General features: G+C 39.6%; 1 protein-coding gene across 5 annotated transcripts in view; it reads left to right on the top strand.

Annotated features, from left to right (window-relative positions):
* The window catches only part of Sybu (syntabulin), a 105461-nt gene that overhangs the window by 28452 nt on the left and 49702 nt on the right, over window positions 1-27307 (top strand). The window contains exons 1-3 of one of the 5 annotated variants that reach the window (XM_046464777.2): window positions 5272-5413; window positions 9323-9403; window positions 11083-11284. In XM_046464777.2, coding sequence (XP_046320733.1) covers window positions 9380-9403; window positions 11083-11284 — 226 coding nt within the window. In that variant the 5' untranslated portion in view covers window positions 5272-5413; window positions 9323-9379. Of the gene's footprint in view, window positions 1-5271; window positions 5414-9248; window positions 9404-11079; window positions 11285-27307 lie in introns of those variants that run through there. The other 4 variants (XM_046464776.2, XM_058585680.1, XM_046464775.2 and 1 more) reach the window with 4 other exon arrangements.

Raw genomic sequence — 27307 nt, 5'->3', positions numbered from 1 at the left:
GTGATATGTACGCACAACTGAATTTTATGAAAAATGTAGTTATGTCATTTGCAAGGAAATAGAACGAGAGACCATTATGTTGAGCTAAACAAGTCAAATTCAGAAGGTTAAAGGTCCTAGGTTTCCTCTCATATGTGGAAGGTAAAGAGGAAAAAAGAAAAGAAAGATGAGGGCAGATCTCATGAAAATCAAAGGGAACTCAGTAGAGGAAAGGGACCAAAGGGATGGGAGGTGAGAAGGGAAGGGGGAGGTACTGGGGAATGATATTAATCAAATTATACTGTGTATTGTGTGCATGTATGAATATGTAACAACAAATCCCATCAGTATGTACAACTATAATGCACCAATAAAAAATATGGGAGAAAAAAGGAAATTTGGTGATAAATGAAAAGAAGCAATTAAATAGTATTAGATAGATAAAATAGATTAAAAGTCATTTATTTCACCAGGAAAGATTCCAGCTGTTTAAATGCTCATGTGAAATGTTCAATAGAAAAGCAGATTGAAGTCATTTTTAAAAGAAAAACAGCTAATAATAATAGCTTGTACTCATTGAGTGCTTAGTGTGTACTGAGCACTCATTCTAAGTTCTTTATGTGTATAACTCAATTGTTGTTTACAAAATCCTAGGTCCTATGATAGGTACTATGTTTATTTTGCTTTGAAGATAAAGGAATGAAAAGCTGGAAAGTTAGAAGTGCTCATAGGATAATTTCCTTTATGAGGTAGAAAAGAATCGTATCCAAAACAGGTAAAGGAAGTACTCTTTCATACCATTCTAAAGGACCAAAAATGGGAGGGATGGGATGCAGGCAGTTGCATTTATGGATTTGGAACTTCTGTTTGTCAATTAGAGGATGAGGTCGTCTACACACATGAAGTGCTGAGATAGAGGGCTGGTAGGCTAGAAGTATGGGGAAGGTTTCAGTGAAACCTGTGGTGAACAGGAGAGAACACTGACTAGAGAGCATAGATGATTTCTAGGCAGCACTGAGTCCTTACTACAAGTGGAGAGCAAGAATAGACAGTGCCATTCATCAGCAGTGTGTTGGGGCTTCCCCTGGTGTTGGGCTTCAGATCTGGGGGAGGTAGTGCTGTTAAGACTATCTTGGAAAGTTCTAGGATTCAGCATGTTGAATCCACCACAGGACATGGAAGACCTTCGAGGCAAATCAAACATGCAGGGTTATGGGGGAAGATGGGGAAAGAAGAAGGGTGTGGATCCATTTAATTGGCACTTATTTGTACCTTCTTTAAAAGTAGAGTACGATTGAACCTAATTAACCAGGTAAGAGAGGAATGGATCATGCTCAGAGACAAAAACATAGCTTAGTGAAGGGGCATATGAGAAATCTCTGTACTTTTTATTTTTTCTGTACACCCCAAACTACTCAAAAATATCTAACCTATTAAGTAAAAATATAGATCTGGGAATAGATTACATAGGGACCATCTAAGTATCATTTACCATTCTTTTTGGAAGAATTTATGGATTATTTAGCTACAATTGAACCACATGGATTATCCTCTCCAGAGTTATTTTGATGGCAGAAGAAAGGAGGAAGAACAAGAAACCTATTGTTGAATCCCCAATTTGCACAAGGGACTGTGGTGGGTTTATTATAAATTTTATATAATTTAATGTTGGGGTTAAACCTATGAAGTTGGACCACATGTTTATTTTGCAAATCAAGATACAAAGATACAGAGATGTTACCTAACTTTTCTAAAGTGGCTCAGGGGGTAAGCAGAGAAAAGGTTTGGAACCATTGTCTATTGACAATGAGTACATGATCATTGCCCCACACTCCCTGAATAACTATTCTGTTCATTAACATTCAGTTGTTTTATGTAGCCTTAGGGTTTGAAAATTTTCTGAAACCATGATGAGAAAGTTTGAAGAAAGTCACCAATAAACTTTACCTGTCAAAAGAAAGATTTACTAATGAACCAATAGGTGGCAGTATAACATGGCAGTCTTAAATATTTAAATAATCTTGTTAATTGACAATTGTTTGAGGCACCAGGTGTTGTGCTAAATATTGTGCTTGGCCCTGTGCTAGTTGATCAGAAGTAGGAGAGAGAAAAATAAAGGAGATAGAGGAAGAGAAAGAGCAGAGATGAAGTAAAAGGAACTCTCAAGAAGCCAAAATTATAATAGGACCTATATATTCTTCAAAATTCATCTTAGAACTCAACCCTGGAAGTCCCAGATGCCATAAGCCCTCTAAATACCTATATGACATGGTGCCAATAGTGAACAGTGTAACCACTGATAGAATGTCCATGTCTCTATTAGACCATGAGACACCTTGGGGATGGGGAAACTGCTCATCTTTGAATATCTTGGAACCAGTAGCTGCGCCAGTGCCTGGCTTGGATAGATATGAAATAAACTTTAATGGATGAATAAATGAACAACTTAATGAAAGATATATTACTGTTTATCACTTCTTCTCTTTAATCCTATCAATTCTATCTATCAAATGTTGTATCTTTTTCTTTAATGAAAATTAAAAGTTCTTTAGAATCCTCTGATTAGACACGCGTAGTCAGACACATCACCCATTGTGTCACTGGCTTGTTAGTAAAAAGGAACTGTCTTTAGGATGAGGAGAATGTGGAACAAGCCAACTGGCAGCCATACTGGTTGGAATATTTTGATCCTGAGGAAGAGAGGGTATCTAACAAGCTCTAACCATGTGCCAGACATAAATACTAGATTTGTCTAATCCTTAATAATATTGTAAGCTAATTACTGTTATAAAGTCTATTTTATAGGTGTGAAAATGAAGCCCAGAGAATTTAATTTGTCCAAAGACATTAACTGGTGCAACTGGATCTTCCTTTTTTTTTTTTTAAACTAATATGCCCTTATCAGATTGTAAGTCCTAGAGAGGTTAAAAACTTGCTTAAAGTGACACTGTCAGAAAGCGGCAAAAAAAAAAAAAAAAAAAAAAAAAAGGACTCCAGTCCAGAGTCCAGGCTTAAAGGACTCAGAGACTTGTACTTCTTGTTCAGCTACATTTCCTCATCACACATCTCTCTGTAGACTTGGGAAACCCATCTTGCTCTCCTGCTGTCTCCCGAATTAGCATCACATTAAGGGAAGCCTGTAGTTGGGTTTCTTTATAGAAATGGATGGAGGTGTTTTTCTCCCAGCCTCTGAGGTGAGGTAATTTTTGTGGCTTTAGCTTTGCTAATTCTCCACTTTCAAAGTTTTGGCCTGGTCCATCCAGTTGCCACCAGGTCCTGATAATCAAGAAGCCATCTTAGAGCTTCCAGGCTTCTAACAGCACCCCCAGCTATTCATCAACAGTATCTCAGATTAGTGCCCAGGCAGAGGACAGACAGGGGTGAGTAACTTCATGGGGAAACAAGGGGCATTTGAGCCTACAGTCATCTAAACAGCCAGATGCATTGGTATCAACAGGCTTAAAATGCCATATGTCACTTAGAATTTTATTCTCATTTTAATAGTGCTGTTTTGATGCATAGTAAATAAGCCTGAAATCAAATACACAAAAATGCTAACAAAAGAAATATGGATCATTGATATTAGTGCAATAAAATAAGTGAGTTTTTTCATTTATTTTCCAAATTTTTGATGATGTGTCTTCAATACCTTCAAAATCAATATTAAAGTTATCTTTTTTAAAAAAGCATTTTTACCCCTTTGGAAGTAGCTAAAAAGGACATGGATAAATGAAACAATATAGTCCAGATGCCCAAATTATAGATTTATCTTCCTGCAAATTTTTCTGCAGTGAATTGGAGAGGAACTAGAGTTCACAACAAAGGCTATGTTTATTCACTGAGTCACAAGACTTAAGGGGTGAAGGAAATTGGTCCATATGAATGACTTAGGAGATAGAAATAAAGCAGCACTCAAAACTGCCCTCAGCTTTACAAGAGCTGACTTATGGACCAGATCCTCAATAGCCCACCCGTCTCCTGGGCTCCTTTAGCTGCCATCCTGGCAGTTCACCTCTAGGGGCACTCTGATCTGTTTTACAATAATGCTCAGGTCCTTTGAGTCTTAAACCCCCTTCCCACTTCACCTCATCATTTAGCAGAAGAAAAGGCAGAATTGTTTCAAAAAGAACACTAGAAAGGGGAAGAGAAAATAAGCACAAAACCATGAGAGTATGGAGACAGATCCTTTTTAATGTAACTTGAATCTAGCTATAGATCTGTTTTCTGAGAAGACAGATTAAAAATTTCTTTTCCAAGCCTAGATTGCTATGGATGCTGAATGAATCCCTCAGAGCCCGGGTGTCTTCTCTGCTCCTGCTGCATCTGAGAAGGGTCTCAACCTCCACTGTAGATCTGTTCTCTAGGTCGCTAACCTGCTGGGTCAGGCAGTTTCCACCTGCCCTTCTCTCACCTTCTGGTCTCTCAGAGAAGAAAAGTGCTTCTCTTTCAGGCCCAGAATTCAACATCTGGATATGGCCTTCCTGTGCCTTCCTCCTTTACCCTTCCTATAAGTCTGTGAGATCAGCAAAGTATCCAGTCACCCAAAGAATTTCATTAGGCAAATGTCAAGATTCCGTCTTTTATCATATGGCAAGTGTCATACTCATCCTTTCTAGTGGATCTTAATTTCATCCTAATTCATTGTCCCATTATAAGTACGCACCTATCTGTCCACCATGTGTTCCTATTTTGTTTAAAATAATCACTGAGCCCATGTTTTAGCTAGTTTCTTACCCTATTCTCACAAATAGGTAAAAGGCCAGAAAAATCCAATAGCATGTTTTAGAAGACCACCTCACATCTGCTTTCCCATCTGAGAAGCAAAAGATTATATCCTTACCATCTCTCAGAGCCCATTCCCAGTCCCAACCCTTGCCTCTTCATATGGAGTTTTCCTTAATTTCTTTCCTTCCCTGAGAGATGCCTCTGGCTGAAAACTCATTTGCAGACCAGAGGTACTTGACACACTCTGAACCCAAAGAATGTTCATGCCATCCTGCCTCCAGCTACCCACTCCTCTCTCTACCCCAGGTCCTCTCTGAGCCCCCTCCTCAGGTACTGATCTTTGCATAATCCTAATCATTATGAATTTATAGCATAAAAAAACCTTAACCATATAGTAACAATAACATATACAATAAGAGGAGGGTTGATCACTCACACATGCTCTTACAGGAGAACAGGCAACTCTTTCCCTGGTAAGAAAAACATGGGTCTCCACCCCACCAAAAAAAAAAAAATCCCAGGATGCCCCAGAATTCAGTTTCTTTTCTTCATGACGTGTTGTAAAGCACGTCAGCTGCTCCTTGTTGCTGTGCAGATCACCCAACATCGGGTCACTGAGAGAGACGGCAGCGCTCCGCTCGCACAGCTGATAGGATTAGGAGCTGGTGCTTTGTCAGCCCTGAGTCCAAGAAAGCCCCAGCACACGCAGGTGAGATGCAAGGAAGAGTGGATGTGGAGGACTGTGGCGTGTTTGGGTTGTATGGTACACACATTTTCTCTTTGGCAGTGAATTTGTATTGTCTTTTCTGTGAAGTTTATAGTGTGTGTGTGGGGAGGGGGGTCCTGTCAATAAAAACCTGTTTTTCATCAGTCTTCTGGTTTCAGGCATTGGCCACAAGCACCTCACTGGATTTGTGTGAGGCTCAAATAAGATTATATATGTGAAAGAGCTCTGAAAATTTAAAGTTTTGCGCATATGAAATTTTACAGGAAGAATTAAATAATTTATCTGATATTTGGGTCCTAATTAGATAAAGACATTTTTTACCCCACCCCCAATCTACAATATTCTTTCTCCTCTGTTTCTTACCAGGCCTAGATAGGTATGTTAACTATAATCTCTAAGGGTTCCATCTTCTTCAAGCAGTGGATATTTTCTAAAATCCAGCAATTCATTTGTTTTTCAAGGAAAAGCCACGAAATTGCAAAACAATATAATAAAATAAGTATTTAAGTAGAACATGGATGCATAAGAATATGATAAAGCAGATGATAGATGAATATATTCTGCTGGATTAAATTATATGTCTTTGATGGTGTAATCCAAATGTTATAGTTCTCCAAATGACATGAGAAATCCTAGAATGAAGCTAAAGGCAGAAAAGATATTGTCATTTATAAAACTTGCCTCTTAAAACAACAGAAAAACTGGCTTGGGTTCCAAAAGTAGAGAGCTAAGAGGCATCTGAACACTAAACCATCAGCTTTTCCCTTGGCAAGGTTGCTATGGTGACAACAGGGCTACTGCACAGCTTCTCAGTGCCTGCATTTCTGCAGTAAAAGCTTTCATTGAACACATGTTGGATTTTTTAGGCACACACCCCATCATCAAATACAAAAACATATTGGAGGCAGCTTTATCCAAGTCATGTGCTAAATACAAGTTGTATCTATGTTCTTTATCCTGTCCTGATAGGCTCCTTAATGTAGTTATGGGATTTACTTGTTCAAGCATTCATTAGACAGTTACATTGGTGCCTACTGTGTGTCAGGAATTGTGCTAGGCATTGGCTACAATCCCTTGGTGAAAACAAACAATTAAATGGGGAGTTCTGACATAGGATCATAATGGCTCACCTAGGGGTAAATGCAGGGGTCCTGGAAGTAATAGGGAAGGTTTCTTGGGAGAAGTTGTCTAAAATGAAACTTAGTGTATCCTTAGGAAGAGGAGGATGGGTGAAGAGGGTACAAATAATGCTCTAGACAGAGACCCAAGCTTGTGCAGCAGTGTAGAGGAAAAAGAACAGGAAATCTCCAGGGTACAGAAGTGCTGCAATTTTAGCATATCCATTTGTAACTGGAGAGAGAACCCCAGAGCTTGATGGGGTGGCTGGAGAGGGAGGATCCCTACAAGAGAAAAGGCAAGAAATGAGATTGGAGAGGTAAATAGAGCAGCCAGATCCTGAAAGTTCTATGTGCCATATAAGGAAGTTTGAATATTTCCTAGAGATCAATAGGGAGGTAATTAATGAGTTTTTTGTTTGTTTCTTTTGTCTTATTGTTGGTACTGGGGATTGAATTCACCACTGAACCACATCCCTAGCCCAATTTTGTATTTTATTTGGAGACAGGGTCTCACCAAGTTGCTTAGCGCCTCACTTTTGCTGAGGTTGGCTTTGAACTCGTGATTTTCCTGCCTCAGCCTCCTGTAAGCCCCTGGGATTACAGGCATGTGCCACTGAGCATGCCCAGCCCATTCATGAGTTTTAGTGGAGAAGCATGATTTGATTTAGCCTTTCATGAAAGCCTTGTGGAAATATTGAAAGACAAATTGGCAAGAAAGGAATAAGAAGTAAAACTAGAAGAAAGACAACTTTAAATAGATTCCTGTTGAAACGGTGTAGAGTGATTATGGTTTAAACTCTAAATGAAAATAATGGAGATAACAGTGGACAGAAGTGATCTGATTCAAGCCTTTTAATACCAGGGTAACATGGAGATCACTTGGTAGATTATGCCACGTGTGGGTAGGGCAAAATGGAAGAAGTCAAGAATCACTCTGAGGTTCTGACTTGAACAACTCAATGGAGGATGTTTCTTTTATTGGGTTCCCAAACTCAACACTCAGTTTTTGGTAGGGAACTCATCTTATGACTTAATTCCTATATTACTGTATATGACCCAGCTTCATAATTTTAGAAATAATAGACTGTATGAATCATCTTGAACTATCACTTTCCTGAGGCCCATATTTGAGATAGCTGTGGGTGTAGGAAAAATGAATTAATTACCTATTCACCCCAAATAAAGAATTCTAAGACTACTAACCCCGCTGCTTATGAGACTTAGTAGATTGAAAAAGAATGAGCATGTATGGAATAAAATCTCTTTGGGGGTTACAGGAGGAAGGTAAATTAATTTCAATAATCCTGTAACCTTGGGATCTTTCTGTACTTACAACATGCATCCCAAGATTTGAGAGCTGAAGACTCAGGAGAAATGCTGTTTGGAGGGCAGACAAATGAGGATGATGGAGGTTCAAATACAATCTCCAGCAATCATAGTTCTTCCAACTAGTGTGTAGGGAGCAGACTGTTCACCCAACATTTAGAATTTATTTATTTAGAATTTTCTCCAAAATTGAGTAAAATATATGTAAGTCATTAGACAGGTTGAATTCCATCACCAGGTAAGATTTAATAATGCCAAGTGTAATAAATCAAAATATGTACCTTGATTCTACATCCTTGGATGGGTTTTTGAGTTTTTTAAACAAATATGTCTGCATCACAAATACTTTTTCTGCCTGTCACTAAAAGGCATCAGCAAATATTGACTGGACCACCTGGACCTGACCTAGCCGCCCTTTTGCCGGTTCTGCTCAATCAGCAGAGTACAATTTTTTTTTCTCATATGATCTTCAAAGCTACCCTTAAGGTGGGTATTATCATTATGCTTCAGTTTAACAAAGAAAAACAAAGTTCACGGGGTTCAAGAACGCTAGGCATGAAGGCTGTCAGCCTGAAGGGATTGGGGTGCTGGCATGAACCCGGTTTTCTGAGTTCAAGTGCAGATTGTCCCCACAGCAGTGTGCCTGGACAGCTTGGGGCAGAACTGTCGGGTCATCGCCTGGCTTCCCTAAGCGCCAGGAGCCTGCCTTCTTGTTTTCCTGCGGTGCTGGGCTGCGCTTGCCAACTCAAGGCCCTTCTGACGCAAACCCCCAAGGAGATTTCAGCCTTTGAAATCCAGGAACCATGACACTGTGCCAGTCCTGCAGCATTGGCTCGGCAGGGGTTCGGGAGAAGGGGGACCCGCCGCGCCATCCTCGGGTGAGGTAACTGTAGGGAGCTGGACGTTGACTTAAAACCGAGAGGCCAAGCAAGGATCACTAGGGGAAAACTTTCCCTTTCCCCGTTTTGGCTCTCGGTGATGTGGCAGCTTTTCTCAGCCTTTCCACCCAACGAACACCACTATCAAACCCGAACCCAGGTGTTTAAAAAAGAGGTAGGGGGTGAGGGCACCTCTGGGCTGGAGATGCTGCTAGCCTCGGCCAGCCTGCATCGGGTCACGCTCAGCAGGGGAGGGGGCGCCCGGCACTGGGTTTGGGGTCGTGCCAGCAGCGATACCCCGAGGGCGTGCGCGGAGGCACGGACCGGCTGCCCGGGCCAGCAGGTGAGGGAGGTGGCCGGGAAGAGTCCCGGGAACAGTGGCGGCCACGGCCGCGGCGGCACCACGTGTCCGGCCGGGGCGGGGCGGGCGGGCGCGCCCTCGGAGCCGAGCACAAACCGCGGCGGCGGCGGCGGCGGCGGCGGCAGCGGCGGCGGCGCGTCGGACCCGCAGCAGCCGCCGCCCGCATCCCGCGGCGCTCAGCGCAGTGTCTTCGCTCCTTTGCACGCAGGTGCCTCCTCCTGGACGGCGGCAGCGGCGGCGCGAGGAGCAGGCGGGCAGTGGCGTGATGGGGCCCCTCCGGGAGAACAAGGTAAGGAGGACACGTCGTGTGGGCGCGGGTTGCAGTGTCCAGGGGCGCCTAAAGGAGGCAAGGTGGGCACTGAGGGGTGAGAAGGGGGCCAGGTGAGGACAGGACGGGGGTGGCATTTAGAGTTGAGGTAAAGGGGTGGAAGGAAAGGAAAAGGATATTTGCTTAGGTGATGCGATCTGGCAAATGAGGAGATGGCACCGGAGGAAGATATTTGGGGGATTGACATGAGAATTGAAAGGATTAACTACAGAGGGTTAATCCTGTGTCCTGAAATTGAGGGTTTACGGTGAAGCTTTCTGTTGACGTGGTGTGTGTGTGTGTGTGTGTGTGTGTGTGTGTGTGTGTGTTGGTGTGGATAAAAGGAATTTGATGTATTCGTGATTGAGAAACAAGGACTCCAGCGTGTCAGTGACCCAGCGTTGGTAGAGTCTGCAGTGTGCCAAGCAGAGTGGCTGGCGTGGGATACCTGCTGGGCGACTGACGTGTAGGGCGGATCCAGAGGCTGGGTGCGGTTTGCAGCCCCTGGATAGCGCGAAGGCACCTCAGATGTTCCCTGCGGCTGGGATTTTCCCTTCAATTCTGCACCGTGCTGGTCTCCCCGAGGTGTTTACTTTGGCCTTGACCCTTCCTGGTAAGCTAAGGAAATGAGCAGGAGTTCATGTTGCAAAATGGTGTTTGTTGCCTAAGCCAAAGCCCTCTTTGAATTGCAGAGGTTAGAGGGAGCCGTGGAATTTTTGCAGAAAGCTTCCATAAGGGTGGTGGCCGACCTGAAAAATCACTGGATTTGAAGCTCACTCTGTTTCTAGATGATGTACAGCCTTTGCCTCCTAAATTTAGTCTCAGTTTCCTTGTCTGTAAATAGGAACATGAATTATTTTCTCCGTGTTGCAGCCTGGGGTGTCAAGATCAAGTGAGATAATGGTTGGGAAAGAACTTTAAAACTGAGCAACATTTCAGAATATTACTTTTTATGCATTAAAAAAAAAACAAGGCATGGCAAGGTATTTGTGCTGCATTTTTAAGGAGGGAGAAAGAGAAATCTCTTCTCATGGTGTACTGTAAGGAAAACAAAAGCTAAACATGATGTAAAAGGTGGAGCCATCTTCCTGGGTATTGGATTTGTGTTTGCTTTTTCTGTTGGCAACAAGCCTTGTGTACCAGGATATTAATGAATAATTAAGATCCTGTCCAGAAGAGGGGGGATTTCAAGGATAAGTGTGTGTGGTCCATCAGAAAAGAATGGTTCCAGGTACAGAAGTCTACTTTGTAAGGAGACAGACAGGAAAATAGAAGTCAAATTGTCACAGTTAATTCAGGTAGAACAAAATGGAAGTTGAAAGAAAAAGTATGCTGTAATCAAGAGCCATTGGAAGCCAAAACCTTGAATGTGATAGAAAAAGCCAGAGTAAGAAGGTGAGTCAGGAATGGCATGGGGGAGCAAGCAGGCAGCCTTCTTGAGCACAGGTGGAAATGGCACGCGTGCTCTTCACTTAATCAAAAAGGTAAGCTCAGTGCAGGAGTTTTGGACCTCATTTCAGTGACTGAGATAAGGACTACTCTGGAGAGTCCATGTTTGGAAATGTAACTTCTTAGAAACTGACCCTTGAAGGAGCAGTCAGGAGTTGAGAGGGGGCAACAAGTTTCCTTTTGTTTTCTTTCTGATGTCCAATTGTGAGAAGGAGCACAGAGTGCAGCATCATGAGAAGGAGATTTCCCGAAGCCGGATTCCCCGGTTGATTCTTCGGCCCCATCTGCCCCAGCAACAGCACAAGGTGTCCCCAGCCTCTGAGTCTCCCTTCTCTGAGGAAGAGAGCAGAGAGTTCAACCCCAGCAGCTCTGGGCGCTCAGCGAGGACAATTAGCAGCAACAGCTTCTGCTCAGGTACAGTACATGAGAAGCCACCCAGCATGAAGCATGTGCATGGCAGGTGAAATGTGAATGGGCCTGGGCTTCACCCCTTACTGCCTAGACTTCTATTAGGGTGATTTGTGTAAGGCTGGACCTTTTTGGCTATTCTGATCTATTGGCTCTTTTGACCTATTTGCTATTTAGTTTCATATATGCAACCCAATGGAATCTCATAACTGTTTCTATGTGTTTTTCTAATTTCTAATTTAGAATATAAAATCTAACTTTTTTCTATGACTGTTTATATTAAGGTTTCTTTGTTTAATCTAGAAAAGATATTAAATTGAATTTTATACTTTCAACCTCTATAAGCCTATACTTTTGATTATGGAATCCCTAAAATAAAGCAACTTCTAACAAATGAGGTCAAGACCAAGGAGGGCTATACTGTGGGACTGGCCTTGTAGTTTAGTAACTGACTATGTGTCTTTAACCTCCTTAAACCCAAATTGTTACATCCATAAAGTGGAACGGTGATACAGGTTGATTATCATCTATTTAACATGCTTGGGACAAGAAGTTTTGAAATTTTAAAAAATTTGGAATATTTGCAATGAGATATCTTAGGGATAGAAGCCATATCTAAACACAAAAAATTATTTTTGTTTCATACACATCTTCTACATATTGCCTTGGGTAATTTTATATGATATTTTTCAGTGCACCTGCTTTTTGCCTGCCACCTGTGGCATAAAGTCAGGTGTGGAATATTCCACTTGTGACCTTATGTTGGTGCTCAGAAAATTTCACACTTTAGAGCACTTCAGCTGAGCACAAGGATGCTCAACTTTACCTACTTTGTAGAGTTGCTATAGGAGCAAATGAGACTCTTTTCCTAAATGTACCCCTAGCTCAGAGTGTGGCTTAGAGAGGTGTTTAATACAAGACAGTTGTTAATATGATGAAAGTAGAGATCAGTTATGGCCTCTACATTCATCATATTTTTTGAAATTTCCTTAAAGTTGCAAAAGTATTTGGTAAGGGAACAGATCTCCTCACTCCTAAAGGTATGACCATATCACTTGACAGAGCTTGTGATACCTGTTGAAGCACATGACTGAGAAAGATTCGTATTTTTTAAGAAGCATTGGAAATTTGGGTAAAATTTAAAGGAGCATCAGCTTGTGATTATTAAAGAATGTTTCATGGATCATTTTTTAGAACTTACTCAGGGAACTTGTAATTTGAATATTAATTCATGAGTGAGAAAGGATGTGTGTGCATCAAGATGCTGTCTAGTGCTGTCACTTAGCAAGACACAACAATCCATTGCAGTTAGTGTTGGAAATCACATTTTCCTAGTATTTTATAAATGCAGCTTTGGATGTACTGCATACTTCCACAAAATAAGTCCATCCCATGCAGAAATTGTATGTTAGAAATATTTTGCTGCCTTCATTTAAAAAAAAAAATTCCTGAAGACATTCTCTGCATGGTTCTGAAAAAAAATTCTACTTAAATATTGTGTTCTAAAACTTATTTCATAACACTTGAACCATATGAATCAAGTGTAAAATGAAAACCCACTGAAGATTTGCCTAATATTCTCCCAAGGAGAAAACAAAAGGATCATTGATAAACTAGGCCCTTAAGGTCCCTGGAACCTGGAGCTGGATTTGCTGTTAACTTTAACTCTGTTTTGGAGCTCAGGGCTCACTGTGTTAAGTGGGGGACATCATTTGAAACTACTTTGTGCACATAACTCAATTCCACACTTACTCTTGATATTTTCCCAAGTCATTAATTTCTCTGACTTTAGGGTGAGTAGAGTTATCAGAAGAGAAAAAGTTTGTCCAAACAAAATTAAAGAGAAAACCTAAATATATTCTAGAAAATATAAAGGCAAAACCAACAGAATTATTAATTTTGGTCATGAATCATGCTCTCCCAGACCCATGTCCTGAATCATCTCTTCTTCCCAAAAGACCTGTCTCCCACTACGGCCATAATGGTGTACATGAAAATTGAAAGTAGATATTGATCTTTCTGCCATTAACTAGCTGAGAATTGAGTGGCAGAAACATATAATTATGGGCGTCTGTAAACCAGCCTTTCAGTCTTTAGCTTTGCACTCTGCCTCCAGACAGGAGTCTCTCCATTCCTCTGCCCCTCCCTTATCTTCCTGGGCTGGCAGCTCCCTAAGGTTTGGGTCTGATGCCTTTCCCTTTCTGGCTTTCCTTTTCTGCAGAGCTCAGATGAACCCCGTGAAAGCTTTTGAGTGCTGGGCTGACTAAAATTGACAGCAGTAAGGCCTTTGGGGGCATGTTAATGATGCTTTAGGAGGTCAGTCAGTGGGTGGAAAATAAATGGGTTTGGTACTATGGGGAGCATTCATGCTGCAGGCAGTGAGGTAGAGAATGTAAAACATGTCCAGCCAGCAGGGGGAAATAGCCAGTTTTAATCCAGCTACTCTAACACTGAGGCCAGAATATGTGTTGCTTAATCGTGGCAGTTGAATCAGAACAAGAGACACACAAACATTAAACATGCCATTCTCTGCTACAACAAAACTAAAATATCCTTGAGCTTCATAGCTTTGCAGGGATCATTCTGCATTAGCGTATTTTCATTATAAATCATCACAGTCACTAATGTGAAAGAGGCATGCTCAGTTAAAGGAATTCTTACAAAATGGAAGTGAAATTATAAAGAAAGAAGATATTTTAATAGAATAAAATAAACTTTGAAAATTATGTTTTCTTTTCCCCAAATTGGCATCAAAGATATTAATTGTGAAGCGTCATGTCCTAAAATATTCATTTTTGGAAGAAAAACAATATAATGAGCTTACAAAAAGTTATATTTACTTAATATAAAAGATTATCCAATATTTATATGAAAACAACTATTCATGATAACGGATGGTATTTATACATTGGCAAAATAAATGACAACTCCATGTTGATGTTTTCCCTACCCCACCCCCATATTTTACATGTAATTTTACTGATAAGTGTGATTCAAAGTCTGGAATCATTTCCAAAGTGACCTGTCCATTTTTACCTACTTTTCCTTTTCTCTGCCCTACTCCACTGCCTCCCTCCTGCCTTCCCATGGGAGCCTTGGCAAGGAACATTTAATGACTGGATATTCTATATGCTAATTTGTATGTTGTGTCTATCTCATTTCAGAAGGAGGGAGTTGTGTGTGACCTTTTGCAATTCATTGGGGGTGTGTCCCCAAAGAGCTTGTCTTTGAATGCCTCTTAAGGCAGAATCTTTTTGAAGATACCCGTGTGCTGTATGCATTTCATCAAGATGCATGGTTTTGCACTCAAACATTATTCTAGTGTTTAAACTGCCATTCTTTAAAGTTTGTGCTCAGTCCGTCCCTGTGACCTCACTCAGCTGGAGACCGTCATGTTGTATTGGAGGACAGGCCCTATTTCGTGTGTACAGCATGTATAACATTGTACATTCTTAGTAAAGGGTAATCAAACCTTAATTTAAATGAAACAGTACCTAGGAAGTACAGTTAATAGTAAGCTAGTAGAAATAATACTCTTGCTTTCACATTCCCCCCTTTTTAGCAATTTCATTGTTGTTTAAAGCCATGTTTTCACCTGTCCCCCTCTTATTTCCCAGCCCCCCATATTCCTTATTTTTAACATGCCTATAAGAAGTAATAAAGCCCACACTTTTAGTTTGTGTTCTGGGTGTGGCCTGTTCGATGTAGGCCTCTGTCATTTTTTTTTGTCCCCTTTTTTGTTAGTAGTGAATTATATTTGTCATTGTCATGTGACTCCAGCCACTGTGAGGAAATCTTGTGACCTGGGTGAGTTTGTGAGGTACAGACATCAGTCACCTGCCATGGTTAGCAGCATGCTGTGCATTCCTCTTTGCTTAGTTGAGGCAATAATCACCCCCTTAGAACTGGGAGGCAGATGGATTGCTGGGTTTTAAGCTCATTCTCCTTGGGGTGCCTTGTAAACATGGCAGGTGGAACAAATTATGCATATAGAACACTGGTTGTTTTATGGGAGGCCAGTAATTTTTCTGAGCTATTTTTGTGTTTCCAGTGTGCACACTTAGATACATGGTCACACTGTAACTTTTATTAAAAAACAGATACCAGGTCAACAAACAAAATGGTCAGAATTGGAGATTCTTTGCAGTCTAATCTGAGGAAGGTGTTTGCAGAAAGTATTTTTGTTTTTACAGTGGCCTGGAAGAAATCTCTGAGTGCCATAATGACCTAGAGGTAATCATTGTTGCTGTTTGTGGGTAGAACAATTAAAGCAAATTATAACCTGACTAGTGCCCTGCTGAGGCATGACAAAGCCTCCAAAAATTTGTCAGGCTTTGCCAAGCAGAAATATTTCTGCTATGCTTTTGTCTAGTTGAGGAAACTTGGCATCTGGATAGAGTGAACTTTCTAACATAATGATTAGAATTGAGATGAATTGCTTCCAGAGAAGTGAGCTGCATTACCAAATTATACTGTAATTGAATGACTGCCAACCTGCTGTGAATTGAAAAACAAAGACCCTAAGAGTTTAGTATCACTTTAATGAGTCTGGGACTGAGGTATATTGTCTAATATATATTTCAAGGGCTTAGCTGCCTCAGCTCCAGAAATATGTACCTAATGAAATATGTTACAAACGAGGGTGTCTAGGCAATGTTTCTTTGAAAATATGTTAACTGCAATTAGAAAGACAAGAGCAAAACTTTCTGGTTGCCATTTAATAATTTTAAAATATTCTTAACAATGGAAACTGTAACCATGATGGACCTTGTCTGAGAGCAAATTAAACTATTTTTTTTTTTTGGTATGACATTCATCCTTATGACAGTGTCTTCCAATTTCAGAGTATGGCCTTTGTCTACTTGAGAATCCTTAGCAAAACTTGTTTAAAATGTGGACACCTCAGCCCTACTCTGAACCTGTCATCTTGGAATAAAAGGGGCCAGAAATCTATATTTTGCAGGCTGTCCAGATGTTTCTTATGCATGAGGTCTGGGCCTCACTGCTTTGTGGTCTCTGTGTATTTGGGGATGTTGTATGAGCAATGTGAGGGGCATGCTAGAAGTAGCACCACAAGATAAGCAAAGATCAAAGAAAGCAGGAGTGGTGGCCAGCCAGCTGTTTATACCAGTGGCCATGGTACAAGGTAAATGCCTCCATGTCCCCTGGAATTAGTAGCTTCTGACTATATTGACAAATCCAATCTCTTTAGTCTTAGCAATGGTCTTACTTATATCTGCATAATGGGTCTAAGTGGTGTCCAAGTGGTAGAAAAGTAAAGGAGAGCAGGTAGAATTTTCTTACTTTATTTTCCTATGTAATCCTCTCTGGATTTACTATCTGTATCCACACTTTTTATTCTTCTATTTTCTTTCTTTGGAATTGGGATGATTTAGGGCACACTGAAAGTGAGTATACTGGGTATATCAAGAGTATACCCCAAACACCCAGTGGTTGCAGTAAAAGAAGAATAGCAGAGACCTGAGTATTAGGACATTTCCACTTTTTTGCAAGTTTTTGCCAACATATATTTTTCCAGTAAGAATATTATTAAATGCTTGTGAAGAATCAGAAATTGAGCTAAGGCTATAAAAATGAAGGAATTGTGGATTTAAAAAGTCAATCATTTTACTGCCTTGACTCAGACACCTAAGATAAATGGAATAACAAATCTTTGGGAAGTGATTCTCACTCTACTACCTTTCCTCACTTTTATGTCTCTCCTTTTCCCACAACTACCCCCACACCCTCCTGCCTTATAATTTGAGTTTGTGTTCCACTTATTATCAACATTGGCTTCTTAGGTTTCATAAGCCCCAGGATGTAAAGAAGTGACTTAATGAGTATCATGTAGTAGATAAACGGAATCTTTGGCATCAAGAGACCTGAGTTAAAGTTGTGAAATGAGCTAGAAAGGCAGGAGGGCCAGGTATGAAAGATCTCATGTGCTAAGAACTGATCTGAAAGATTAAGGGCCCCTACAGGAACCAGGCCAATGTCAAGAACGAGGCCATCTGGACAAAAGATAATGGTGGGGACTCAAGAACTCAATTGTGTGTTCCACTCCAAAAGGTTTCAGAATTTTTAAAAAATTCAGTTTCTTAACTCACTCTTTGGCCAAATAGGTGCACAAGTAGCTGAATATAGTTTATGGCTATCATTTCCCAGTTCCCAAAGATCTTGCACAGCCAATGAAGGGTGGTCAGCTGGGAAGAGTTATGACCAGGTTCATAAGGTAAAAAGATCTTTCTGTTTATGTGTTGGTCTGTGGATGGGAGAGGGCAAGAAGTGATGGCAAGTTTCTTCTTGCTTTTGGAGGCCATTGCAGCAGTAGAAATAAAGACCAATCAAATATTTGGAAGTTTGGGGCCTGAACAGATGGGTCTTAGTTTCCAGTTGCAAGTGGAAGGGAGAGAATAGAGTCTCCTTCAAATTCCCATTGGACAAACACAAATGAAGTAGGAGAAGTAGGGAGGAAGATCCGGAGTCCAGTTGATTAGTTCAGTTTAGGTTTTGTTGCATCAGAGACAAAAATCAGAAGCCACAGAGGGACAGTGGCAGATGAACTCAAGGGAGTTGATATTGCCAGAGGGTGTGAATGGAGGGACAAGAGAGGACAGGCTAGTATTCTGAGGTTCAGCAGGACACCAAGAAGGTATTTAGCACCAGGTAAGATCCCCACATTCCCAGCACTCTGATTTGACATTAGTTACCATCCCACTCCACCCTCCAGGTGGTTTTTATCCTGAGAAAGCTCAGTCTGCTCCCATCCATCCTGGGGGAGGCCCGATCCACGGGAGACTCAGTGAACTTCATGTTTACAAATCTGCTGGGTATAAGGTGACTTTTCTTGCTTGCAGGCACAGATGTGCCCAAACCTCCCCTTCTGCTGGACTTGCCTTCTCTCCTGTTCTGAAGGCACCACCCAGGCTCTCCCACCAGAGCAGAGGCCCCCTGACCGGGTGCTGCTCTTGCAGTGCTGAGTGCAGTCCTCCTGCCCCAAGCTCCCCTGCCTGCTGTTAGGCTTCCCAGTCTCCTGAGGAGACTGCTGTCTCTTTACAGGGAAACCAAACCAAACTTCCAAATGCACACTTGTGCCCATCCTGGGAATCATGCTTCTCATCCCATCCCACCAGAAACCCACATCCATGGCCTTTTCTTGGGGCTCCTTCTCTCCACTAGATGGCCAATCTTTATTCTCCCTCTTGTATGGGTTACTGTGAGGAAAGGATCCCTATAAGACACCAACCTAATCCTCAGAATTAAGACACTGTAGATCCTAACCTGCCCTTCCATTTATTTTGTGGTATTTTTGAGGATTTTGTTTTCTTTAATAATTATTTTTTAATTCAAAAGTAACAAAACATGTTATTATAAAATATGCAAAGACATACATCAGGTGGGTATAATCACATTTATAGGATTTATTTTGTTTTGCTTTATGCTAAAGATTACGATCTCTTGATTGGTGACCCTTTCTTTTCATTTGTTCGATAAATATTTATCGAGTACCTTTTGTATGTGAGGCACTATTCTAGTAGCTGAGCTAGAGCAATGGAACAATACTAGCTCGGCTCCTGCCCTCGAGGATTGTGTATTACAGGTAGTACCTGTGCCTATCATTGCTTGTTAGCACACAGAAGTCCCCCTCACTCGTGTCATTGTGAGTGACAAGCTGATATTCCACTCTACTGAGGACCATCACTTACTTAGTCATTCTTCTTTGGATGGACATTTTGTCTGGGATGCTAACTTTCAAAATTCAGAATTTTGTTTCATGAATGTCACTGGAATTAGACTACATAAGAGCATATTTCTTCTTTTTACTCCCTTTTTTTCTATAAGCAAGTAGGCTGGGAATGTAGCTCAGTAGTGAAGCAGGTGCTTAGCATGTGTGAGGCCTTGGGTTTAATCCCCACTTCCCACCAAAAAAAAAGGAGTAAATATTACCTAAAACAATTTTTTGTTTCCAATTAGAAAATTCAGTCAATTGCAATTTCATAAAGTGTATAGTGAGCATTTTTTTTCAACATTTGTATTTCTTGTTCTATCTTGACCACCACTATCTTCAGATTCTTAGCATGAGAAAAAAGGTGGGAAAATATTCACACTGCTTCAACACAGCTAGCTATAATCCAAGCATCCTTAGAACGCTTAGGAGTTTCCTTAATATGAGACTCTCAAAAGTTTAAGAGCTAGCTTCCTGGTCTATCTCAGCCTTTTCTTCCCCTCCTAGGCTTCCAGTTCTCCTTCCTCTCTGTCCCACTTGCCTCCATCTCCTTCAATCATGGAAACAAAAAGAATTGAGCATTTAAAAAAGCATGACTTAGAAATTGCAAATAAATCCATAATGCAAAGGAGCAGGGACGTCAGGAAGGTTTGTGACATGCCTATTTGGGAAAGAGCAAAACCCCAGGAAAGAAAGAACAAGAGAAATAAAAGCTTTCATGACACGTTAATTCACTACCCTGCTTGCCAGGCTCACCTCGCTCTGCGAGTGACAGAGACACCCCGTTTCTCAATTTCAGCACCAGCCCCTCCTTAAACAGAACATCTGTGTAGATTCATTACATTAAATATTTGGACCATGATGTTTTCCCTCCAGATTCTCTCCCCAGGGGCAAATTAAACAGTTTGATGCTTGGTAGAAAACCAAAACCAGGTCCGGGACCCTTAGAGAGCTCCGGGTCCTTTGAGGAAATAGAGCTTTGGTCACCTCACTCCACTGTGCATCCTTCCTCCTGCTCTGCTCTTCACCAGAGGACTTTTATGGGAGCACTCGAGGCTCCAAAATAGCTCAGAAATCCTGGGAATGTTTACACGTGAAGTGATTATTTTGTCTCTAAGAAACAAGGGAGGCAGCCACTAAGTAATGACTCCGCTCTCCACTTCATTTTTAGAGAGAGCAAGCAGTTCGGTGTCTTAGCCTGAGGTGCTCCTTTGAGTTCCTTTGACAAGCTCATTTCCATCAGTACACACAGAGCTCCACGGCATTAGAGAGAAAGAAGTTCTTCTTTGCAACTACCATCTCTTCTGTCTGCTCCACTTCACAACAAGACTTCACCAAAAATCCTGTCTCCATGATTTGTGCTTCTTAAGGATGCGAGTGGCAAGTCTAACATTCCCTTGCTGTCTTCATTTCCATTGACCTCTCAGCAGTAGGGACACAATGGAACAACCCCTCTTTTAGGGAAGATATTTCTCTTTGGCTTTTATGATCCCACCCCTGAGCATTCTTCCTGCATTTCAAGTCACTTCCTGGTCACCTTCATTGGCACCCTTCTCTTCCTGCTTTCCCGAGGGCTCTGTGAGCTCTGTAATTTCATATCTTGCACCTGTAGGGTGGCGATCTCTTGACTCCGCCCCCCGGCTTCAGACTCCCTTATCCAAGTGCTACTTGATTCTCCAGTGTTATGTTTAATTAGTGCCTGAAACTTCCCATAACTTCTTGATTTCGCCTCTTACACACTCATAAATCCATTTCTGTTCAACCAGAAATGACCACCATTTACCTACTTGTTTAAGGAAAGACATCCTTGATTTCCTTCCTGTTCATCATCACCATAAATACGTGCTTTCAATTATTTTCCCCAAATATATCAAATCCACCTACTTTTCTCAGTTTTCACCCTTACCATCCTAGTCAAACCACTCTTCACTTCTCAGTTGTATCGTGGTGGTGGCCTTTAAATGGGTTGATTTGCTTCTGCCCTTTCCCACAGCATAATAGTTAAGGAGGAGACTCTGGAGTTAATTTCTCTGGATTCATATGATGACTCTACCACTTACTGATTACAAACTTGGGGAGGTAGCTTAAATCCTAGTGCTAGTCTTGTATGCCTCCTACAAATCTGGATGACAGTAGTGCCTGTCAAAGGGATATTAGTTAAGACTTGTGTTAAGTATTTAAAAAGAGCACTCACTACTCTGAGCAAATATCTGCTAGATACATGATCACTAGTTCAGTGTGTTCTCCTTAATGAGCGCATAACAAATTTTTATTATCTTGTGCTTAATACACACTATGACTTCCATTGCACTTAATGATTCCTGGCCTATAATCCTGCATATGTGTGGGCTTTTGCCTCTATGACCTCCTAATCAATCATTCTCTCCCCATCAACTTGCCTTCAGTTCAGTTTCCTCCATCTACCATACCCTGGCCTATCTCAGAGCTTGTTGCACTTGTTCTTTTTGCCTGGAATTCTTGTCCTTGATTATTATTATTATTATTATTTGTCTCAACTCATTAGGAGCTTTCCATGACAACCTATCTAATGAAGTCCCTTTTACCTCACACCTATTTGGTCTACATAACATCATCCAGTTTGTTTCATCAACAGTACAACAGAATCCAAAATACCTTCTTTATAGATTTCTCTACTTGCTTATTTTTAGCTCTCTCCTCACCACTAGAACTCTTGAGGAAAGAATCTGAGTCTTGATCATCATTACATCCCTAATACATAGAATACCTGGCACAGAACAGGAAATCAGTAATAATTTGTGGAAAAGAAAAAAAATGGGTGTGTGGATGGATTAATGGAGGGACGAAATCCTTATAGTTTTGGCCACTGGCTAGTAACATATTGTGTAATTCTGAAGCAAAATTAGTACAGAGCCTTGTAGACCTGTGAGTTCTCACTGTGAACAGATGCTAAAATTAGGCGAAAAAATAGAAAGTTCAAATATGCTTTTGACAACTTAGAATGCAAACGTATGCATTCTGTGCATATGGCTACATGTGTTGAGGCAGGAACCCTAAACAGAAAGAGTTTCTTGCCTCAGATTTTTGTGGTCTGCTTATTATGGGATGGCTTCTTTCTAATAGCTTCCTTTGTCTGTTTTTAATTTGGGCATTCTCAGAATTGCTGATGTTTCCTCTTGGAATAAGCACAAGTAGAAAAAATTTTGAAACAGCTAGCTTATGATGGTGGAAAAAAAAAAAAGAAACAGGCACTTTGTCATACAAATCCGAGTTTGAGTCCTGAGTCAATTACTTAGTAGCTATGTGCCCATGAAATTCTTAACCTCCCTGAGTCTCAGTTTTCTCAACTATAACACATTGTTAAAATTGTATGATAAAAACTAGTGTGAGGGCCACATGATAGGTATTTAATAATGTTTTTTTTTTTTTTTTTACCTTACCTAGATCCTTCCAGTGCATGTGAATGATGTATTGTAAGAGTTTTGCATGACCACATTTAATCTTTGGTGTTTTATCTGTATCCATCAAGCTATCTTTAAGAATGCCAGTATCTGAAACAATAAGAATAATGTTTATAGCAGCATATGGTACATCATATTTAATAAATATTTATTGAATGAATGCATTGTCAATAAATACTGCTTTTATTCATGAGAATCAACTAGACTTCCATAGAGTTTAAAGTAATGTTTCCTTAAAATAGCAATGATTTTTCCCTTAAATTATGCAACTGAACATTGAACAGCAAGCATCAAACCATAACTGAATGTTTCAAGACATTATGGCACAAAACCACGTTTTCCTCTGCCTGATGTTATTTTTAAGTGTGTCTTCTGGAATTGTTTAGTTCAACATTTTGGAAAACCAGTGAACTCAGATCTAAATTCAAAAGGGAACCAGAAGGTTTAGAGATGCTTCTTGGACTTTTAAGAAGTATTCTGTTTGTATTCTTTGTAACCTGGTGTTTTATTCTTACATATGTTTGGTGCAAGAAAATTTAATTAGGTCATCAAGATTGACAACAAATGTGTTAGATAGTATAGTTGTTGGGCAATTGAGTATCAGGAAATTTTAGAGTACATATCCACACACATGTGCACACACTTTGGGCAATCTTAATAGGTTAAAAGTAAACAGCAAACTAGGTAAAATATGACAAAGGATTTCATATGCATCATTAAGAAAGCCTGATTACCCAAATAGGAAACTAAGGACATGAGCAATTGAGAAAATAAGTAAAAAAAGAAATCAACAAACATGAAAGACATTCAGCTTCACTCATAATTAAAAGCCATGCAAATTAGGGCATCAAAAATCCACTTTTAATTATTAACTTGAAAAGTACAAAAAATAATGTTTATTACGGGCAGAAATTTAATAGATGGAGTGCTCTCATAAAATAATAGTACTATAAGTTGTCTCAGACTCCTTAGAAGGTTTAGAAATTCTGCTAGACATGCATTCTATGAGCTAATCAAAAATTTGACCAAAGATTTATGTGTAAAATGTTATTAAACCAATTTTAATAATAGCAAGAAAAATGGAAACCTCAAATACCCTGTGAGATGGAATTGGTCTTTAAAATTTTAAGTTCATTATCTATTTTAAATAGATACTCATTTAAAATAACATTTTTAAGAAATTAAATAAAATATTTTGAAACTTTTTAAGATGTACTAAGAAATCAGAATAATACATGAACTCTATATGCTAATTGTCCACTTTAGCCAGAATAAATGATAGGGAAATATTGCTAAACGATAGAGAGATATTACTATATTTACTACATCTATCCTTTTTGTACCCTTTGCTGAGGCATTTTGAAGCAAATATCCAGATATCATGTCATTTCATGTCTGCCTACCTATGTCAACATGCATTGATTTAAAAAGAATACACAGTCTGAGGATGTAGTTTAGTGGTATAGGGGTTGCCTAGCATGTTGGCCTGGTTCAATCTCCAGTACTGCAGCAAAAAAACCAAAACAAACAAAAAACATATTTTCTTGTATAGTCACAGTGCCTTTGTAATTACTGACATAATTAACATAAGTCCTTGGTGTGGTAGAGAACTTGGAAATATCCTTAATTGTGTCAGTAATGTCTGATTCCTTCCTTTTGGTATCATTTTAACCCAGAGGTCAGCAGACTTTTTCTGCAAAGGGCAGATAGTAAATATTTTCAATTCCACTGGCCACACAGCCTCTAGCAATTATTCAGCTCTGCCATTGTTGCTAGAAAAGCCACCATAGACAATAAAAAGTACTGGGTGTGACTGTGTTCCAATATTTTATTTGCACAAGCAGGCAGCCTCTGGACTTGACCCGAAGGCTGCAGTTTTCCAGCCCCTGTTTAGCTCATTATTTTCCATGTCTTTTGTAAGATGGACTTTAGCTTTAAAGTCTTGATTAGATTTGGGGTCATTTTGTTTTGTTTTGGTTTGGTTTTGGTTTCGAGAATACTTCATTAGGAGTTCTGTGGGTTTTTTCTCACATCCCATCAAATGTCCCACTATTGGTAATGATAATACTCGGTGGGTACATTTGGGAAGGCCTGATCCCTGCACTGTAAGCTCTCGATGAGCCTTTTATCTAATGGTTTTTCATCCATTACGTTTTGTTGCCTAAATCAATTACTTCATTAGAGGTTGCAAAGTAGTAATTTTCTATTTCTATTATTTCATCTCTTTTTATTAACCTGAGTGCTTCTGTAAGGAAGAACTTTCCAAAAACAATGGAAGATTTCACTTATACTCAATTAAATCTATTTGTATAGAAACACTTTTTTGTAATCAGGATATATGCTAATTTTTCCTTTTAATTGATAGTTATCAACATAAAGTATCACTTCCAATGATATCTGGGGAATTGGGAGTTTTGGGAAGTGAAGAGAGTCTTTCTCATTTTATGTATTTATTTTATTTTTTAATATTATTTAATTGTAGACACAGTACCTTTATTTTATTGTTTTATGTGGTACTGAAGATAGAACCCAGTGTTCACACATGCCAGGCAAGTGCTCTACCACTGAGCCACAACCCCAACTCTATTTTTTTTATTTTTGTGTCAAAATGAATCAATAGATTTTTAGTATGTCTGATGGTTATCAGTCATCTGCATTAATGTTTTTTTCATCTTCAAATTATTCCATCTTTGGCTAATGAGGACCGCTTTGTGTTGGTTCCTGATGTTAGGTTCTTCCTTACTAACCAAACTAGTTCTACGGAGGATTGTTCAATGACAAAATAATGAAGTTGTCTATAATATATGTTAAGATTTTGATAAAACAAATAGCAAGCAGGCAAATAAACCATATTCACTCACTCAAAAAGACTAATGAAGTATGATAAATTGTTCAGTGTTTTCTGAAACACAATTATAGTAAAATACTATTTATTATTTTATTTACTTGTTGATACTCTTCTGCACTCTAGATTCCTTCACAATGAGTTAATTTAATAATAGTAAAATTAAGTTAAAATTTTTATAAGCTCAACAGAAGATTTTAAAGTTCTTTTCATTTAGCAAATTCTTTTGGCATATTTAAAATAAGATTCAGATTATTCAGAAAGTACTTAGACACATTTTCGGAATTGTTAATAATTGTACAATTTGAGCTACTCCTCTTGTTCTCAAAGAGCTTGTAAAGACAGAAGATTATTTTAAAAAAGCAATTTTTAACAATATCCATAGAATTATAATAATCAATTGTTTCTTCCCATATGACTTTAGAGTCCTTGAGAATTTATTTTCTTAATAACAATGTACAAACTACTCCACAGGTGTATTTCTTACAGTACTTTAGACAGGCCCCAAATTATTGAGTTTCCTGGATCTATGAGTATTCCTTCTACTCACTCTTAATTCTGTGTGTTGATAGATTCTAAGAAAGATAACAAGAACAACAAAATAACCTATTTATGAATATCAGTTGAAGTCAAAATGTAAATTAGTCTCCTTTGCTGTAGAAAGTGATCTTTAAGTATGGCCTTGATGAGGTCATTTTTATCCAAGTTCTACTAGGGACCATTCACAACCCATCTAAGTGGGAATTGAAATAGTTGACACCTGAGGGAAATTATTCCGAATTTACAAATGAGTCTCACTTTGCAAATCATGTAAAGTGGTCCTGCTTCTTTTTAATAAAGTTATACTTCCCATGAATGATAGAGAAAGAAATGTGGAAGCTCAACTATATAAGGGCCATGTGAGAATTGGGTGTTAAATTCCTCCCTCTCCAGTAGACCAACAGTCTTCATATTCTCTTCCTAAAGAGTCTTGGAGCAAAGCTTCTCTCATGACATAACCAGATGGAGAGTTCTTACCTACCTCAGGCATTCTTCCAGAAATGTGAAACATTCTATCCTTTTTGGATGGATCCTTCAGGATTTCTGCCATTTTCTTCCCAGAAATAGTTCCATCATTTCTATCATAATAGAAATTTTTACATTAACATATAAAAGCTAGAATTGTAAATATCATGTTTGCAAATCTGTAGATTCCACAGGCCAAGTGTACGTTAAGGTTGTAACAGGAAACAGGAGGCACACCCAGAGAGTTGAACGGAAGCAGGTCTAATAACTCTATCTCTTTAATACATGTAGTTCAGCACCTGGTGAGATTAGACCTGAAAAACCAAGCAACATCAGCTTGGTTTTCCCATTCTTAGAATCTTGATGTAAATGTGAACTGAGAAAATTTGCATCAAATTTTGAAAAGGAGTAGTGTGTTCTGAATTATTGGTGAGCACCCACCTATGCGGTGAATTATGAGAGCTAGAGAGGGAGACCAGGGAAGGAGCCCTGAAAGAGACTTATTCTCAAGATAACCACTTCTTTGGTATTGCACAGAGTAAAACCCCTCAGGTGACACAGGTAACCAGATGACTATGGGACATGAACCTCTCTGCCTGTGCTGGGGTCTTATTTTTATGTAAAGTGTGTCTTCTGTAATAGGAAACTTAATGAACTTAATGGCTATTCCCTTTCTGAACAAGATTCCTTTGATAGTGTTGATCCCATTAAACAACACAGGCAGACATCCCAAGTTGCTGTGAGAACTCATCGATTTTCTTGGTTAATAGACTTACCAGTTTTCTAAGAACTGCACATGGATAGTAATATATACCAACTCTTCTTGGCTTTTTATGAGATCCATCATGATGGGGACTGGGTACAATACCTGTGAGCTGTTTTGGTACTAGAACTTGATACATATTTCTTCAGTCAACGAAAGACCATTTCATACATTACTAATGTTTTCCCTCAATATGAAGCACAATAGTAGAGAGTTAAAAAATGTTCATGTAGTCCCAGCAGGAGGC

This window comes from Marmota monax, unplaced genomic scaffold (genome assembly GCF_021218885.2).
Source record: "Marmota monax isolate L192 unplaced genomic scaffold, Marmota_monax_Labrador192_F-V1.1 WCK01_AAM20220418_F8-fsc00003, whole genome shotgun sequence".
Lineage (NCBI taxonomy): Eukaryota > Metazoa > Chordata > Mammalia > Rodentia > Sciuridae > Marmota > Marmota monax.
This window is presented reverse-complemented; position numbering and strand designations above follow the sequence as displayed.